We start from the raw sequence: 19,398 nt of genomic DNA, 5'->3' as shown, positions 1-19,398 counted from the left end.
TAAATTATTTCACAGATGAACAAAAAAGTAAAAATATTTCCCTTAATTCATCAGCCACCCACAACTCCACAGATACAAAGACATGGAAGATGGGAAAGGGTACAGAGTACAGAGGTATGAGAGAGGGAAATCCCTTTTCCATTCCAATGATAGTAAAAATAGCTAAAACTTATCTAGTACCTATAACATGTTAGGCGTGCTCTAAGTGCTTTAAATGAATAACTCATTTAATCCCACAGCAGTCCTATGGGGTAAATACTATCTTGAAAATGGGTAAACAGAGGCAGAAAGTGACCTGCTCATGGTCACATAGCTAGCAAGTGGCAGAGCCAGGCTATAAACTCAATCCTGGCTGCAGAGTTGCTAGTCTAAGCACCAAGTTATACTGTGTTTACCCTAAAACCAAAATCCTTGCCTGCTCTAGGGATCAAGGCAGACTTTTGAACAAACAATAACATTGAACATTTTAAATAAACAGGATTCAGTATTAACAATAAAGATGACACTGTATTAATAACCAAAAGAGATGGAGAATTTATGAAATCAGACTTAGAATAGTCCATAAGGGAGACAGCCATCAATCAGAAAAAGATAGGACAAGGAAGTTGGCTGAGAAGAGGGACAGAGCACAGTGGCAGCAGTTATAGGAAAACATAGAACCAAGTCATATTCAAAAAAGTGTCATTAACATTCCTATCTCGCATATCCTATTGCTAGGAAGATGCACGGGAAAGCAGTAACAACTGCAGACTCTAGGGATGGAAATTAGGGGACAGGAGCCAGAGAAGGGGTAGACTTGAAGACTCTGTTCACTGTTTACACTTTTGTACTGTACTGCACATGCATGTGTATTACCTTTTTACATGTTCAAATAAATAAATAAGGTATACCATTTTAAAAGTCCAAAGACATGCTTCCATAAATAATCTGTTTTATTGCTGGATCAAACTATATCTATATTTTGATGTAGTCTATATCTATATTTATAATCTATCTTTTGCTCTGTAAAGGGGCTGTCTACTATGCATGTTTGTAAATAACCTTCACCCTTAAATCCTCCATTTTGTCTTAATTTTTATTCTTTAGTTTCTTTTAGCCTTTATTTTTATATCATTGAATTGTTTTTTTGGTCTCTAAGCCACTGAAAATTCCCCTTTTTTCCCTAATGTGGGAGGGGAGTCCTAATGAATAAATTGAAATATCTTCCTATGTGGATTTGAAGGAATTTAAAAATAGAGACTTGCCATCAGTTAGAGATGACCACACTAAATTTTGATACCGTTGGGTATATACCCTGTTAGAGAAGTAGAATAGTCCAAACACAATTATTGCCAATAGAGTGATAAGGAGTTTTGTTGAAAATATAAAGTGCACAGAAAATTTAGAAAGTGCAGAGTTAATTGATGGCATTCCAATTACAGAAACAAATTAATTAACTCCATCAATTTGTCTCTACAGGAATAACAGGACTTAGGGAACCAGCTCCTAAGCACACATAGTAAAACTGTGGTTCTAAGAAAGCAAAGACTGGACTACCATTCAAGGTCTTAATTTGTTTTTCAGCAACAGAGTCTACATTTCTCTTAACTGTGGAAAAGGTCAACTTCAGAAACCCAATTATATTCAAAAGAATGACACAGACTTAGGTTGGAAATAGGAGTTGCAAGCAGAGAAAAGGAGATAGTCAAATGGCGCACTGAAAACAAAGCATAAACTTGCTTGATGTAGAGGTCAGAATTTGAGTTTAAACTGAGTTCTTGCTAGCACTGAGGCATGTCTGGGCCACTCAAGATAAGGCAGGACTGGCAGGATGGAAGAGCCTGCAGGGAAAGACACCTTCTAGATGAAGATTATCAAGGTGTATGAATGTGATCCAAAGATGGTGGGCTAGTATGAGAGGTTGATGAGTGATTCTCACTATATTAATAGCACAGTCTAGCTGCTAACTCCTATAAAGACAGGATTGTTGTAAAAGAGATCAAAACAATGACCATCTGAAAATGATGAGAGTGAATTCAGTCGCCTGTGACTTTAGCTATAAAGGGAGAGCACCTTTTGTGCAGAATCTAGTTCTTTTGATAATGGGTTACAGTAGCCATGGGACTGTAATCAATAAGCACTAGAAACGGGATCAAAGCCTTTGACAGATGGCAGAGGCAGCAGCAGCTTTTGACTTCAGCAGGGATAGGCAATGTCAACACAGCAAATTACAGCAGTAAAGGAGGTATCAGACAAATCTTCAACTACTACAGATAGCTCAGATGTAGCAATAAAATGTTTTTTAATCTATGCAATTATTTCTGTTTTTCAAAAATATATTGGCTACTTTTAATTATTTACACTTTCAGAGGAACTTTGGAATATACTTGTCAAATTCCATAAGAATTTCTCTTGGCAATTTGATTTAAAACACTGATTTTGTAGATTAATTTATAAATACTTCCTTAAACCATTGTCTTGTCATCAAAACATGTTTTATTTCTTGCTACTTAATTGAATATTTAGTAAAGATTTTTCTTTACTAAACTGTAAAATGTATGATATGCAAATATATTCTCTCAGTATATGGTTTGTCTTATTTTTCTTAATGGTGTCCTTTGAAGAGCAAAAGGTTTATTTTTGATCGAGTCCAATTTATCATTTTTTTTCTCTTTTGTGGGCCATGGTTTTAGTGTTGCATCTAAAAAAAACTTTTCCTAACCAAAAATATTTCAATATTTTATCCTCTAAAGGTTTTATAGTTTTAGCTCTTATGATTATATTTATGAGCCACTTTATGTAGGTGCAAGGTAAAGTATAAATTCATCTTATTGCATTAAACATCTATTGTCTCATTCTTATGTTTGTAACATAAAGTCTGGTAGCATTGGCCCACAAGTCTCTAACTTTCAGAGCTTAAGGAGATTTTCTTCATGAAGTGGAAATATAATTAATTTCAAATGCTTTTATAGTCTTACAAAAAATCGTATCCTCTCATTTTTAAAAGCCATGCAATGTAGATTAGAAACAGAAAGAAAGAAGAAAAGAAAGACAAAACAAGAAAAGAAAGAAAGAACCACCATGTAAAGAGTCATCACCAATTATTATTTCAACCATTTCTCTAGGCCACAAGTCATTTTCTCTTAAAAAAAAAAACAAAACATAACAACAACAAAAACGGAAGGCATAACTTAGATTATTTTGTGGCATCCATTATGACTGATGAAAAACATGATGGGGTCTGATTCGCTAGCCTTTGTCACCTGGATTCTTTCCCTAGAAGCCTTTAATATTTATCTTTATTTTTGTAAACTGGAATTTTATAAAAATGTGTCTAGGTATATTTTAAAAATTCGAATATACTGGGCACTCACATATGTTTTCAATCTAAAGACTCCAGCTACTTATCTCTGAGAAATTATACTACACTACTGACTGGATAATTTTTCTCTTCATGTTTTCTCCATTCTTTCTTTATGAGACTTCTATTAGCTACATATTGAATTGTAAATTCTTAAGAAATTTTATGATTTGATGGCTTTGAATTTTGGAACTTTTCAGTATCTGATACTATATTTTCTGTATCAATTCATCTATCAAAAGACACAGGTTGATTCCATGTCTTGACTATTGTGAATATGCTGCAATGAACATGGGAGTAAAGATGTCTCTTTGATATCCTGCTTTTATTTTCTTCTGATAAATATCCATAAATGGGTTGTACCAATTTACATTCATGCCAAAAGTTTACATGCATCCAAGGGTTTCCTTTTTTCTATACTCTCAGCAACACTTAATATCTTTCATCTTTTTGATAATACTTACCCTAACAGGTGTGAGGTAATGTCTCACTGAGGTTTTAATTTGCATTTCCTTGATAATATTATTATAATATTGAGCATTTTTTCCACATACCTATTCACCATTTGTATGTCTTTTTTTCCCCATAAGTTATGGGGGTACAGGTGGTATTTGGTTACCTGAGTATATTATTTAGTGGTGATTTGTGAGACTTTGGTGCACCATCACCCAAGCAGTATACATTGCACCATGTTTGTAGTCTTTATCCTTTGCCCCCTCCCACTCTTTCCCCCAAGTTTCCAAAGTCCATTGTATCATTCTTATGCTTTTGTGTCCTCATAGCTTAGCTCCCACATATCTGAGAATATACAATGTTTGGGTTTCCATTCCTGAGTTACTTCACTTAGAATAATAGTTTCCAGTCTCATCCAGGTGACTGCAAATGCTGTTAATTCATTCTTTTTTATGGCTGAGTAGTAGTCCACCATATATATACCAAAATTTCTTTAACCACTCTTTGATTGATCGGCATTTGGGTTGGTTCCACAATTTTGCAATTGTAAATTATGCCGCTATAAACATGTGTGTGCAAGTTTCGTTTTCAAATAATGACTTCTTTTCCTCTGGGTAGATACTTAGTGGTGGGGGTTGCTAGATCAAATGGTAGTTCCACTTTTAGTTCTGTAAGGAATCTCTACACTGTTTTCCTTAGTGATTGTACTAGTTTACATTCCCTGATTACCACATCCATGCCAACATCTACTGTTTTTTTTATTTTTTGATTATGGTCATTCTTGCAGAAGTCAGGTGGTCTCATTGTAGTTTTGATTTGCAATTTCCTAATCATTGGTGATTTTGAACATTTTTTTCATGTCTGTTGGCCATTTGTATATCTTCTTTTGAAAATTGTCTATTCATGTCTTTCGCATACTTTCTGATGGGATTCTTTTTTTCTTACTGATTTGTTTGAGTTTGTTGCAGACTCTGCATATTAGTCCTTTGTCAGATGTATAGATTGTGAAGATTTTCTCCCACTCTGTGGGTTGTCTGTTTACTCTGCTGACTATTACTTTTGCTGTGCAAAAGCTCTTTAGTTCAAGTCCCAACTACTTATCTTTGTTTATATTGCATTTGCTTTTAGGTTTTGCTCATGAAATCCTTGCCTAAGCCAATGTCTAGAAGGGGTTTTTCAATGTTATTTTTTAGAACTTTTATAGTTTCAGGTCTTAGCTTTAATTCCTAAATCCATCTTGTGTTGATTTTTGTTCATATAAGGTAAGAGATGAAGATCCAGTTTCATTATCCTACCTGTGGCTAGCCAGTTATCCCAGCACTGTTTGTTAAAAAGGGTATCCTTTCCCCACTCTATAATTTTGTTTGCTTTGTTGAAGATCAGTTGGCTGTAAGTATTTGGGTTTGTTTCTGGGTTCTCTATTCTGTTCCATTGGTCTATGTGCCTATTTTTATACCAGTATCATGCTGTTTTAGTGACTATGGCCTTATAGTATAGTTTGAAAGCAGGTAACGTGATACCTCCAGATTTGTTGTTTTTGCTTGGTCTTGCTTTGGGTATGTGGGCTCTTTTTTGGTTCCATATGAATTTTAGACTTTTTTTCCTAATTCTGTGAAGAATGATGGTGGTATTTTTGTGGGGATTGCATTGAATTTGTTTATTGGTTTTGGCAGTATGGTCATTTTCACAATATTGATTTACTCATCCATAAGCATGGGATGTGTTTCCACTTGTTTGTGCCATCTACAATTTATTTCAGCAGTGTTTTTTAGTTTTCCCCACAAAGGTCTTTTAACTCCTTGGTTAGGTATATTCCTAAGCTTGTTTGTTGTTGTTGTTGTTGTTGTTGTTTTTCAGCTATTATAAAAGGGGTAGAGTTCTTGATTTGATTCTCCACTTGGTTGCTGTTAGTGTGTGGAAGAGCTGCTGATTTGTGTTCATAATTCCAGCACCTAGAAATTTTGCTGAATTCTTTTATCAGTTCTAGGAGCTCTCTGGAGGAGACTTTAGGGTTTTCAAGGTAAACTATCATATTGTCAGCAAACAGAGACAGTTTGACTCCTTTGCTAATTTAGATGCCCTTTATCTCCTTCTCTTGTCTGATTGGTCTGGCTAGGATTTACAGTACTATGTTGAAAAGGAGTGGTGAGAGTGGGTGTACTTGTCTTGTTCCAGTTCTCAAGGGACTGCTTTCTGTGTGTCTTCTTTGGAAAATATTTTATTCAGGTCTTTTGCCCATTTGTATTTGGGTTATCTGATTTATTTTTATTTACTTATTTATTTATTGCCATTGAATTGCATGAGTTACATTTCGGATACATTTTGGATATTAACCCCTTATCAGATTTATGTTTTACAAATATTTTATCCCATTCCATAGGTGCATTTTTTAAATTTTGTTAATTGTTCTCTTTGCTGTGCAGAAGCTTGAATTTTGATGTAGTTCCACTTGTTTACTTTTGCTTTTGTTGCCTGTGCTTTTTATGTCATATCCAAAAATCTTTGCCCAAACCAATGTAAAGAAACTCTTTCCCTATTTTCTTGTAGGAGTTTTACAGCTTCACATCCTTCCATTTGTCTTTAATCCATTTCAAATCAACTCTTGTATATGGTATAAGGGTCCCATTTCATTTATTTGTTTGTGGATATTCAGTTTTCCCAACACCACTTATTGAAGAGACTATCCTTTACCCACTGGAAACTCTTGGCTCCCTTATCAAAGATTAGTTGATATATATTAATGAGTTTATTTCTGGACTTTCTATTTCATTAGATTTGAGTCCGTTTTTATAGAAATCCATACAATTTTAATTACTTAATTTTATATGATAGCTTGAAATCATAACTGTGATACCTCCATGTTCTTTCTCAAGATTGTTTTGGCTATTAGAGGTCTAGTTCACCAGTTTCTTGGAAAAAAGAATAAATTTTTAGTGGAATCCCCTTAATTACCATTTTAAAGATTAAATGGTTATAGTCAACAGCTGCACATTGTCCTGTAGTGGTTCTTATTTCTATAGTGTAAGTTTAGTCATTTTTTAATAAGACCTTATTTAAATCACCTGGCTGGCATTTTTATAGGCAATCTCCACACTGAATAGTTGGGACTTAACAGTTATATCGGTGTACAGAAGTGTATTTGGTAAAGAGCACACCTAACAAAATGCTGTCTAGTATTGCAAATTATACAAGCATAGTGGTTGACTGTAAAAGACCTCCACTTAGGCAAACCTACTATTGTAGATTTAAATTACAATTTGGTCTCAATACTTCTAAGAACTCTTGAGTGTGTTTTCCAGTCCTATTTGGTTCCTTTAATCTCTGTAAAAGGGAGAAGTACACATGCTATTATGAGTCTCACTGCTCTGTAATCATCAATTCTTCTTTTTATTTTTTTAAATGTGGTACTTAAGCACATAAAGCTAGAAGCCTATTGGATGTATACTCACGGCTGTTCAGGAATCAATTCATGATCCTGTCCATGAACTCCAGGTATGATAAGCTATTACGCTCTCTTATTGCACTAACTGGATGTATTTAAAATGTTTTATCTTTAAAAACATACAATTGTGAAAAATAAGAAATTACTCCAAATTCTACCATCATAATTTGGCAACTATTATTTCTTTCTCATACTCTTTCTCAGTCTTTCTGTATTGCACAGACATGCAGATAATCTTTCTAGCTTCTGAGGCAAGCTTCACTTGCCATCAATTTGAAGATGCATCTCAATGTAAGAAATACTAAGATGTGAAAAATATATTATCAATCACTACAGAAACTGTGGCAGTAATATAGTTCAGTTGTTTAAGTTTAGCATGGCTTTGTGAAATTGGCTGGGAATGTAACTACTCTTTGCATTATTATGATTATGGAGAAATGTATTCTTATTTCTAAATAACTGTTTATAGATAATATTTACAAAGAAATAAATTCCTTTATATTTAAAACATTATCATTTTAAGAGACTATTTAAGACTCATCTGTCATATAAAGCCAAAAGCTGAACCTCATTTTTGCTTATCACTAAGAAATAGCCACTAAATTTTGATTACATTTGTTCTCTCATCATTAATAATTATGCCTTTTTTCTTGTCAGCTTTGTGGATCCCTTACTGCAGTTTGAATCTCAGTTGAAGAAAATAGAGTCATCCTTTAGAATGCTAGTTGCCATGCCAAGTCTTGACAAAGTAAAAGAAATGGGGAGCAGCAATGAGGAGATTGAGGACCTGGAGGTAAAATTTTTCTTCCTTTAATCAATATAGGACATTATTAACACATCACAGCAATCCTGCAGAATATGTCTCAGCCCGTTATAATCTTTATAGTCCTCCTCTTCACTCTTTTTAATACCCCTGGATCCCTTGTGAATTCTACAACCCATGGGATTTTAATGGATTCTATAGGATTTTTTTTTTTAATTTTTTTATTGGATTATAGGTTTTGGGGTACATGAGCAGAGCATGCAAGACAGTTGCGTAGGTACACACATGGCAGTGTGCTTTGCTTTTCTTCTCCCCTTCACCCACATTTGGCATTTCTCCCCAGGCTATCCCTCCCTACCTCCCCCTCCCACTGGCCCTCCCCTTTTCCCCCCAATAGACCCCAGTGTTTAGTACTCCCCTTTCTGTGTCCATGTGTTCTCATTTTTCATCACCCACCTATGAGTGAGAATATGCGGTGTTTCATTTTCTGTTCTTGTGTCAGTTTGCTGAGGATGATGTTTTCCAGATTCATCCATGTCCCTACAAACGACACGAACTCATCATTTCTGATTGCTGATTTCTGATTCCATGGTGTATATGTGCCACATTTTTCCAATCCAGTCTATTATCAATGGGCATTTGGGTTGATTCCAGGTCTTTGCTATTGTAAACAGTGCTGCAATGAACATTCGTGTACATGTGTCCTTATAGTAGAAGGATTTATAGTCTTTTGGATATATACCCAGTAATGGGATTGCTGGGTCAAATGGAATTTCTATTTCTAAGGTCTTGAGGAATCGCCACACCGTCTTCCACAATGGTTGAACTAATTTACACTCCCACCAACAGTGTAAAAGTGTTCCTTTTTCTCCACATCCTCTCCAGCATCTGTTGTCTCCAGATTTTTTAATGATCGCCATTCTAACTGGCGTGAGATGGTATCTCAATGTGGTTTTGATTTGCATCTCTCTGATGACCAGTGACGATGAGCATTTTTTCATATGATTGTTGGCCTCATATATGTCTTCTTTCGTAAAGTATCTGTTCATATCCTTTGCCCACTTTTGAATGGGCTTGTTTGTTTTTTTCCTGTAAATCTGCTTGAGTTGTTTGTAAATTCTGGATATCAGCCCTTTGTCAGATGGGTAGACTGCGAAAATTTTTTCCCATTCTGTTGGTTGCCGATCCACTCTAGTGACTGTTTCTTTTGCCGTGCAGAAGCTGTGGAGTTTCATTAGGTCCCATTTGTCTATTTTGGCTTTTGTTGCCAATGCTCTTGGTGTTTTGTTCATGAAGTCCTTGCCTACTCCTATGTCCTGGATAGTTTTGCCTAGATTTCCTTCTAGGGTTTTTATGGTGCCAGGTCTTATGTTTAAGTCTTTAATCCATCTGGAGTTAATTTTAGTGTAAGGTGTCAGGAAGGGGTCCAGTTTCTGCTTTCTGCACATGGCTAGCCAGTTTTCCCAACACCATTTGTTAAACATGGAATCCTTGCCCCATTGCTTGTTTTTGTCAGGTTTATCAAAGATTGTATAGTTGTATGTATGTTGTGTTGCCTCCGGTGCCTCTGTTTTGTTCCATTGGTCTATATCTCTGTTTTGGTACCAGTACCATGCTGTTTTGATTACTGTAGCCTTGTAGTATAGTTTGAAATCCGGTAGTGTGATGCCCCCCGCTGTGTTCTTTTTGCTTAGAATTGACTTGGCTATGCGGGCTCTCTTTTGGTTCCATATGAAGTTCATGGTGGTTTTTTCCAGTTCTGTGAAGAAAGTCAATGGTAGCTTGATGGGGATAGCGTTGATTCTGTAAATTACTTTGGGCAGTATAGCCATTTTCACGATATTAATTCTTCCTAACCATGAACATGGAATGTTTCTCCATCTGTTTGTGTCCTCTCTGATTTCGTTGAGCAGTGGTTTGTAGTTCTCCTTGAAGAGGTCCCTTACGTTCCTTGTGAGTTGTATTCCAAGGTATTTTATTCTTTTTGTAGCAATTGCGAATGGCAGTTCGCTCTTGATTTGGCTTTCTTTAAGTCTGTTATTGGTGTAGACGAATGCTTGTGATTTTTGCACATTGATTTTATATCCTGAGACTTTGCTGAAGTTGTTTATCAGTTTCAGGAGTTTTTGGGCTGAGGCGATGGGGTCTTCTAGGTATACTATCATGTCGTCTGCAAATAGAGACAATTTGGCTTCCACCTTTCCTATTTGAATACCCTTTATTTCTTTTTCTTGCCTGATTGCTCTGGCTAGAACTTCCAGCACTATATTGAATAGGAGTGGTGAGAGAGGGCATCCTTGTCTAGTACCAGATTTCAAAGGGAATGCTTCCAGTTTTTGCCCATTCAGTATGATATTGGCTGTTGGTTTGTCATAAATAGCTTTTATTACTTTGAGATACGTTCCATCGATACCGAGTTTATTGAGGGTTTTTAGCATAAAGGGCTGTTGAATTTTGTCAAATGCCTTCTCTGCGTCAATTGAGATAATCATGTGGTTTTTGTTTTTGGTTCTGTTTATGTGGTGAATTACGTTGATAGACTTGCGTATGTTGAACCAGCCTTGCATCCCTGGGATGAATCCTACTTGATCATGATGAATAAGTTTTTTGATTTGCTGTTGCAATCGGCTTGCCAATATTTTATTGAAGATTTTTGCATCTATGTTCATCATGGATATTGGCCTGAAGTTTTCTTTTCTCGTTGGGTCTCTGCCGGGTTTTGGTATCAGGATGATGTTGGTCTCATAAAATGATCTGGGAAGGATTCCCTCTTTTTGGATTGTTTGAAATAGTTTTAGAAGGAATGGTACCAGCTCCTCCTTGTGTGTCTGGTAGAATTCGGCTGTGAACCCATCTGGACCTGGGCTTTTTTTGTGAGGTAGGCTCTTAATTGCTGCCTCAACTTCAGACCTTGTTATTGGTCTATTCATAGTTTCAGCTTCCTCCTGGTTTAGGCTTGGGAGGACACAGGAGTCCAGGAATTTATCCATTTCTTCCAGGTTTACTAGTTTATGTGCATAGAGTTGTTTGTAATATTCTCTGATGATGGTTTGAATTTCTGTGGAATCTGTGGTGATTTCCCCTTTATCATTTTTTATTGCATCTATTTGGTTGTTCTCTCTTTTATTTTTAATCAATCTGGCTAGTGGTCTGTCTATTTTGTTGATCTTTTCAAAAAACCAGCTCTTGGATTTATTGATTTTTTGAAGGGTTTTTCGTGTCTCAGTCTCCTTCAGCTCAGCTCTGATCTTAGTAATTTCTTGTCTTCTGCTGGGTTTTGAGTTTTTTTGATCTTGCTCCTCTAGCTCTTTCAATTTTGATGATAGGGTGTCAATTTTGGATCTCTCCATTCTCCTCATATGGGCACTTATTGCTATATACTTTCCTCTAGAGACTGCTTTAAATGTGTCCCAGAGGTTCTGGCACGTTGTGTCTTCATTCTCATTGGTTTCGAAGAACTTCTTTATTTCTGCCTTCATTTCGTTGTTTACCCAGTCAACATTCAAGAGCCAGTTGTTCAGTTTCCATGAAGCTGTGCGGTTCTGGGTCGGTTTCTGAATTCTGAGTTCTAACTTGATTGCACTATGGTCTGAGAGGCTGTTTGTTATGATTTCGGTTGTTTTGCATTTGTTGAGCAGTGCTTTACTTCCAATTATGTGGTCAATTTTAGAGTAGGTGTGATGTGGTGCTGAGAAGAATGTGTATTCTGTGGATTTGGGGTGGAGAGTTCTGTAAATGTCCACCAGGTTTGCTTGCTCCAGGTCTGAGTTCAAGCCCTGGGTATCCTTGTTGATTTTCTGTCTGGTTGATCTGTCTAGTATTGACAGTGGAGTGTTAAAGTCTCCCACTATTATTGTGTGGGAGTCTAAGTCCTTCTGTAAGTCATTAAGAACTTGCCTTATGTATCTGGGTGCTCCTGTGTTGGGTCCATATATGTTTAGGATCGTTAGCTCTTCTTGTTGTATCGATCCTTTTACCATTATGTAATGGCCTTCTTTGTCTCTTTTGATCTTTGTTGCTTTAAAGTCTATTTTATCGGAGATGAGAATTGCAACTCCTGCTTTTTTTTGCTTTCCATTAGCTTGGTAAATCTTCCTCCATCCCTTTATTTTGAGCCTTTGTGTATCCTTGCATGTGAGATGGGTTTCCTGGATACAGCACACTGATGGGTTTTGGATTTTTATCCAATTTGCCAGTCTGTGTCTTTTGATTGGTGCATTTAGTCCATTTACATTTAGGGTTAATATTGTTATGTGTGAATTTGATACTGCCATTTTGATTCTAAGTGGCTGTTTTGCCTGTTAGTTGTTGTAGATTCTTCATTATGTTGAAGCTCTTTAGCATTCAGTGTGATTTTGGAATGGCTGGTACTGATTGATCCTTTCTATGTGTAGTGCCTCTTTTAGGAGCTCTTGTAAAGCAGGCCTGGTGGTGACAAAATCTCTGAGTACTTGCTTGTTCGCAAAGGATTTTATTCTTCCTTCACTTCCGAAGCTCAGTTTGGCTGGATATGAAATTCTGGGTTGAAAGTTCTTTTCTTTAAGAATGTTGAATATTGGCCCCCACTCTCTTCTGGCTTGTAGTGTTTCTGCCGAGAGATCTGCTGTGAGTCTGATGGGCTTCCCTTTGTGGGTGACCCGACCTTTCTCTCTGGCTGCCCTTAGTATTCTCTCCTTTATTTCAACCCTGTTGAATCTGACGATTATGTGCCTTGGGGTTGCTCTTCTTGCGGAATATCTTTGTGGTGTTCTCTGTATTTCCTGCAATTGAGTGTTGGCTTGTCTTGCTAGGTGGGGGAAATTTTCCTGGATGATGTCCTGAAGAGTATTTTCCAGCTGGGATTCATTCTCTTCGTCCCCTTCTGGTACACCTATCAAACGTAGGTTAGGTCTTTTCACATAGTCCCACATTTCTTGGAGACTTTGTTCATTCCTTTTTGCGCTTTTTTCTCTGATCTTGGTTTCTCGTTTTATTTCATTGAGTTGGTCCTCGACTTCAGATATTCTTTCTTCTGCTTGGTCAATTCGGCTATTGAAACTTGCGTTTGCTTCGCGAAGTTCTCTTATTGTGTTTTTCAGCTCCTTTAATTCATTCATATTCCTCTCTAAGGTATCCATTCTTGTTATCATTTCCTCGAATCTTTTTTCAAATCTTTTTTCAAGGTTCTTAGTTTCTTTGCATTGATTTAATACATGATCTTTTAGCTCACAAAAGTTTCTCATTATCCATCTTCTGAAGTCTAATTCCGTCATTTCGTCACAGTCATTCTCCGTCCAGCTTTGTTCCCTTGCTGGTGAGGAGTTTTGGTCCTTTCTAGGAGGCGATGTGTTCTGGTTTCAGGTGTTTTCCTCCTTTTTGCGCTGGTTTCTTCCCATCTTTGTGGATTTGTCCGCTGGTCGTCTGCGTAGTTGCTGACTTTTCGTTTGGGTCTCTGAGTGGACACCCAGAATGTTGATGATGAAGTATTTCTGTTGCTTGGTTTTCCTTCTACCAGTCTAGCCCCTTCGCTGTACGACTGTTGAGGTCCGCTCCAGACCCTGCTTGTCTGGGGTGCACCTCTAGTAGCCGTGGCACAGCGAGGGATGCTACCAGTTTCTTTTTCTGCTCTCTTTGTCCCCGGATGATGCCTGCCTAATGACAGTCTTTTGGATATAGAGGGGTCAGGGAGCTGCTTGAGGAGACAGTTTGTACTTTATAGGGGTTTAATTGCTGAGCTGTGCACTCTGTTGTTCATTCAGGGCTGTTAGGCTGCTATGTTTGATTCTGCTGCAACACAGCTCATTAAACAACCTTTTTTTTTTTCTCAAATGCTCTGTGTTGAGGGGTTTGGGCTTTATTTTTGGATGTCCGATCAGGTGTCCTGCCCAGCTCAAAGGCAGACTAGCCACTGTTTGGCTGCCGAGACTCCGCCCTGCTGTTGTGTGATTCGCGCTGTTCCTGCCGGCTCTGCTGTGGTCTCCGCCATGCCCTGCGGCGGTCGTTGTAGTGTGTTGCCTCAGCAACGGCAGGCTGCGTCAGCAGTGGGCGTGTATCTCAGTAGGGACGGGTTGCCTCGGCAACGGCTGGCTGCATCAGCAGTGGGCGTGTATCTCTGTTGGGGCGGGTTGCCTCCGTAGTGGTGGACGCCCCTCCCCCACAGAGCGTCTCGGACCGTCTGCCCGGGATAGTTTGAAATCGCGGTTTTGTTCGTCCCACTGGGTATCCCAAACGATCTGTCCCTGCAATCCCCTGGGCTGGGCTACTGTGCAAGTCTCGTTCAGTCTCAAGTCCAGCCCTCTCAAGTCTCAGGTTGCCGGTTCAACAAGGCACCCGGACAAGCGCGCCCTGTGGGGATTGCTGGGTAGGGCCGGCCGCCGCCGCCCCGGCTGCCGGCTTCGCCAGGCAGACCTACTGCCTGGCGTCCCGTGTCTTTTTATACTTGGGAGTTTCCCCGTTCTGTGGGCAACAAAGATCAGTCTGGAAATGCAGCACTGACTCACCGTTTGCGAATTCAACGCGGGCTCCAATCCTGGGTTGTTCTCACAGCGCCATCTTGAGTCCGCAAAGCCATACTCGATTCTATAGGATTTATAGGAGCAAATGGATAAAGATATTTTTGGTTAATTGGTTTAGCAAGAATAGGGAGTTTGCTGTCAAGTCCCTCAAAGAACGGAATAGGAAAAGAGAAAGATGGAAGTAGGAAGAATCCTATAGTAAAATTAGCAAACATCTGTGGTCTCCATTTCTTTACCATTGCTATACAGTGAATTTGCTCTATAAGCTAGAGAAGAAATTCATGGCATATGGTATAAGGTGAGGTCTCAGCATAGCCACCTCGCTCCTTTCTTCAGTTTGTGGAGAGAACTTAGAACACTCAGATGCAAAACTATCAGGCTAATTATTTCTTTTTATAAGAGCATCTATATAAATCTCAGAGAATTATAGTCTTTTCTGCAGTTGATGCAAGGTGACTTTAATGAAGAAACTTTCTCAGCTATATTCCTATATCCCTAACACAGATTTGTAGGCTGCTAATTTTCCCAAATGTGCAATTCTTTTCCAACTTGACCTCTTCCAAATATTCCTAAGCAGCTACCTGAGAATACCCAGAGATACTTTTACTTTTTACTGCTGAAGACCACTCTGGTAGTTGGGAGAAGAAAAATAATTTCTGAGTAAAATAAAACCCTTCTTCCAATACTAGAAAGAAAAAAATGTGTTGTTATATAACATTTTAACATCCAAATGCCCCATGTTTATTAATGTTACATATATTTTATATATCAGTTATTCACACATGGAAATTTCCAATGCCCACACAGAATACAATTTCCAGTACCTACCTAATGTGTGGAACAATAAATCTTACTGTTTCCATCTATTTAGATATAAAATATTTTCAATATTTTATTATTATTATTTGAGATGGAGTCTTGCTCTGTCACCCAGCCTAGAGTGCAATGACACTATCCTGGCTCACTGCAGTCTCCACCTCCTGAGCTCAAGCAATCCTTCCACCTCAGCCTCTCAAGTAGCTAGGACTACAGACATGCACCACCATGCTTTGCTAATTTTGTTTATTTTTTGTAAAAATGAGGTCTCACTATGTTGCCCAAGCTGATCTCAAACTCCTGAACTCTAGTAATCCTCCCACCTTGGCCTCTCAAATTGCTGGGATTATAGGTGTGAGCCCCTGTGCCTGATCTAACCTATATTTAAATATGATGTTTGGGTAACTTGTAGGTGTCAGCTAAAATAAGAACCAAGTCACAACATGCTTGAGTCTTCTATTTAAAATCACAAAGGCATAAAAGTCTATTATTTTTACAGAAATATAGTAATTAGCAGCCCTTAAAATAGCAATTACTGTCCACTTCCATCAGAACTATTCAGGCAGCTATTCCCTAATTATTGCTTTCAATGAACTTAAAGCAACGGTTAGAATAAAATATATTTGTGTTATTACATCTCAAAACATGCTGTAGAAAGATAATCTATAGACAGCTAAATCAAGAAAAAATGTAAAATTTTAAAGGTGAGAATTTTTCTAAATGTTCATCATTAAAATAGGAAATAAAACTTTTTATAACTAAGGGGTAATCTACTAGCCAAGCCTATGTTCTTTTTGAAACTAAACTTAAAACCATGCATCCGATAAAAATAAATCCAACATATTGAGTTCTCAAGCAAAATCACATTTAAGCACAAACAATACTGAGAAAATGCATTCATAAGCACAGAAAAGCAAGTTTTATAAAATTAAATTTTAGCTTTTCCTCCTATAAACATGGTAGATGCTTATTACAGAAAATTTAAAGATTATAGAACATCACTAAATAAGAAATACTCATTGTACTTCTCAAAGAAAATTACATTTTTATGTTTTCATTTGTCTTTTTTCTTTGTGTATTTTAAAATATCTGAGATAATGCTAAAATTCTTTAAATGTTTGTGGCATTTTACAATTTGATGTTAAGTATTTTCTGTGTCACTCACTGATGGATTTTCAAGGAATTGAAACCCAATTAAAAGTAACTTTTAAGTAAGAAAAAATCTATAGACCTTAGGTAAAGTTTTGTCTAAGGCTGCTGACTGTGCAATGTTTCTGTGTTTCAGAATTTATACCAAAGTATTTTAAATATATTTGAGAGCAGTCTTGTAAACTTAGTATCTACAGACTTCTACAAACTACAGATCTTAAAGGTAAAGGGAAAATACGTAGGTTTATTTTCTTGTCATAAAGCTAGCCCACTTACTATGCTTCACTATTTTATCATTTGCTATATTTGTGTCTCCTTCAAGTATCTGACAGCTGAAATATTTTCTTTACCACCAAAGAGTGAAATGAAGTCACTTCCCTTTATTTGAATTACAGAAGCACACTTTTAGGAATTTAATTTGGGGAGGACAGCATCAACAGGTACTTGAGAAACCAGGTCTCATATGGTGATACATGGGTGAACACAATATGAAGTAGCAGAGAATAGCATTAGAGAGTAGTATTAGCCTAAACTACCCTCAAGTTCACATAACAGTGAAACTATGCTGTGTAACTGTATGCATCCTTCTTCCTCATCAACTCAGGTGCTAAAGAAAATGCTGAAATTCTATTTTCATGGATAGTACTGTATCTAAAGAAGACCTAACAACAATTCAAAACCCTATTTTTCACAACTGAGGCCTCACTGTATTTTTTAATGTCCCAACCACAGACAGATGGTCTTCACATATATAGTCCCCACTAGAGACCAAGACTGCACTGCATGTCTTATGGTCCTCAATTTCACATTCCTAACATGTTGGCATCAGAGGCCAACTGTCTGGAAGTACTGGAAAAACAGATTGATTTATCCTACCAGGAGCATCTATGAGTTGTACAAATCATAAATACACACAAGTTTAAAAAGCTGTATTGGTATTTATGAAGACAAAAAGGAATGTGAAGGAAAATAAAATGTATTGGGCTAATTTGTGCCTAATTTGAGCCAATTTGTTTTGTGCATTTAAAAAATGTTATCCATTGGCTAGGCATATGCAGAAGATTGATATTGGACCCCTTCCTTACAGCATATACAAAAATTAACTCAAGATAGATTAAAGCCTTCAATGTAAAACCCAAAACTATAAAAATCCTGGAAGACAGCCTAGGCAATACCATTCTGGACATAGGAATGGGAAAAAATGTTATGAAAAAGATACCAAAAGCAATTGCAACAAAAGCAAAAATTGTTAAATGATATCTAATCAAACTGAAGAGCTTCTGCACGGTGAAAGAAACTATCAAGAGAGTAAACAGACAATGTACAGAATGGGAGAAAAATTTTGCAAACCATGCATCTACAAAGGTCTAATATTCAGTATCTATAAGAAACTTAAATATACAAGAAAAAAGAGACACCATTACAAAGTGTACCAAGGACATAAACAGATATTTTTCAAAGGAAGACATATGTGTGGCCAACAAGCCTATGAAAAAAAGGTCAACATCATTGATCATTAAAGAAATGCAAATCAAAACCACAATGAGATACCAACTAACACTAGTCAGAATGGCTATTATCAAAATAACAAAAAAACAGTAGAGGCTGGTGGGGTCGTGGAGAAAAAGGAATGCTTATACACTGTTGGTGATAGTGTAAATTAGTGCAACCACTGTACAAAACAGCATGGTGATTCCTCAAAGTCCTAAAAACAGAAATATCATTTGACCCAGCAATTCCATTCCTGAGTGTAACATATCCAGAGCAATATAAATTGTTCTATCATAAAGACACATGTACCCATATACTTGTTGCAGCATTACTCACAAGAGCAAAGACATGGAATCAAGCTAAATAGCCACCAATGGTAGACTGTATAAAAATCCTGTAGCACCCATACACCATGTGATACTATGCAGCCATACAAAGAATGAGATTCTGTACTTTGCAGGAATTTGGATGGAACTGGAATCCATTATCCTTAGCAAACTAATAGAGGAACAGAAAGCCAAATGCTGCATGTTCTCGCTCATAAGTGGGAGCTAAGTGATGAGAAAACATGGACACATATTGGAGAACAACAGATGCTGGGGCCTAACAAATGGTGGAGATTTGGAAGAGAGAGAGAATCAGGAAAAATTACTAATGGTACTAGGCTTAATACCAAGAGTTTATCTATATAAAAACCTGCACATGTATGCCTGAACTTGATTAAAAGTTAAGAAAAGTTATCTTCACAACCCTTCACAATGATTATAAATCCTCCTCTTCCCCCCACCAAGGACAAGGCAAAGGTTGCATGCTTTTTTGTTCACCCCATGCCACTATCAGTAGCTTCCATTTATTGAGTTAAGCAATGACTCCATATCAGGCACTAAACTGAATATGTGGGTTTCCTAATTTAATCCTTAAAATAATCCTCTGATGGAATTACTATTATTTCTTTCGTTTTGCAGATAAAAAAAATAAAAACAGAGAAAGGAGCAATAATATGTATAATGCTAATGTGTGGAGAAGCCCCTCTAACGTGGAAGAGTATTACTTAACCAGTTTGTGAATACCTATCATGCCTAAGAGCTCCCCTCATTCTCAAAAAGGGCTGAACCTCGCTCATGAAAAGGACAAGGCAAAGGTTGACCCCTCTGAGATTTAGAAACTCTTTCACCTTAGGAAATAGACATCAGTTTTTACAATGGGAGTAAGAGAAGGTGAAGAGGTTTGGCTAACCATTGACATAAACAGAGTAGACCCTGACAGATTGCCTTAAAAAAGACTATTAATGGCAATTGGCATATGAGGCATATGCAGTATTCTTCCCCACTCAAGGGTGTAAGTGTGTCTCTGCCTCTGAGGATTAAGAACAACTAGAAGGTGCAGCAAGACAGATTTGAATAAAAATGTGCAAGAACTTTCTCCCCAACCTACCTCCAGTAATATACTC

At 37.3% G+C, this 19,398-nt stretch overlaps 1 protein-coding gene and 1 long non-coding RNA gene across 5 annotated transcripts in view; one reads left to right on the top strand and one right to left on the bottom strand.

Moving 5' to 3' along the window:
* Positions 1-19,398, bottom strand: part of LOC144580266 (uncharacterized) — a 145,338-nt gene that overhangs the window by 4,738 nt on the left and 121,202 nt on the right. Inside the window, exon 2 of the long non-coding RNA XR_013529549.1 lies at positions 14,478-14,556. This is a non-coding gene — a long non-coding RNA (uncharacterized LOC144580266). The remainder of the gene's footprint in view (positions 1-14,477; positions 14,557-19,398) is intronic.
* MROH9 (maestro heat like repeat family member 9) overlaps positions 1-19,398 on the top strand; it is a 114,174-nt gene that overhangs the window by 12,211 nt on the left and 82,565 nt on the right. For 3 of the 4 annotated variants that reach the window (XM_035279453.3, XM_035279451.3, XM_017966168.4), the window contains 3 exons: positions 7,207-7,285; positions 7,893-8,028; positions 16,594-16,680. In XM_035279453.3, coding sequence (XP_035135344.3) covers positions 7,207-7,285; positions 7,893-8,028; positions 16,594-16,680 — 302 coding nt within the window. The remainder of the gene's footprint in view (positions 1-7,206; positions 7,286-7,892; positions 8,029-16,593; positions 16,681-19,398) is intronic. The other variant, XM_035279452.3, reaches the window with a different exon arrangement.

This window comes from Callithrix jacchus, chromosome 18 (genome assembly GCF_049354715.1).
Source record: "Callithrix jacchus isolate 240 chromosome 18, calJac240_pri, whole genome shotgun sequence".
Taxonomy (NCBI): Eukaryota; Metazoa; Chordata; class Mammalia; order Primates; family Cebidae; genus Callithrix; species Callithrix jacchus.
Note: the sequence above shows the minus strand (reverse complement) of the source record. Positions and strands in the feature narration are given on the sequence as shown.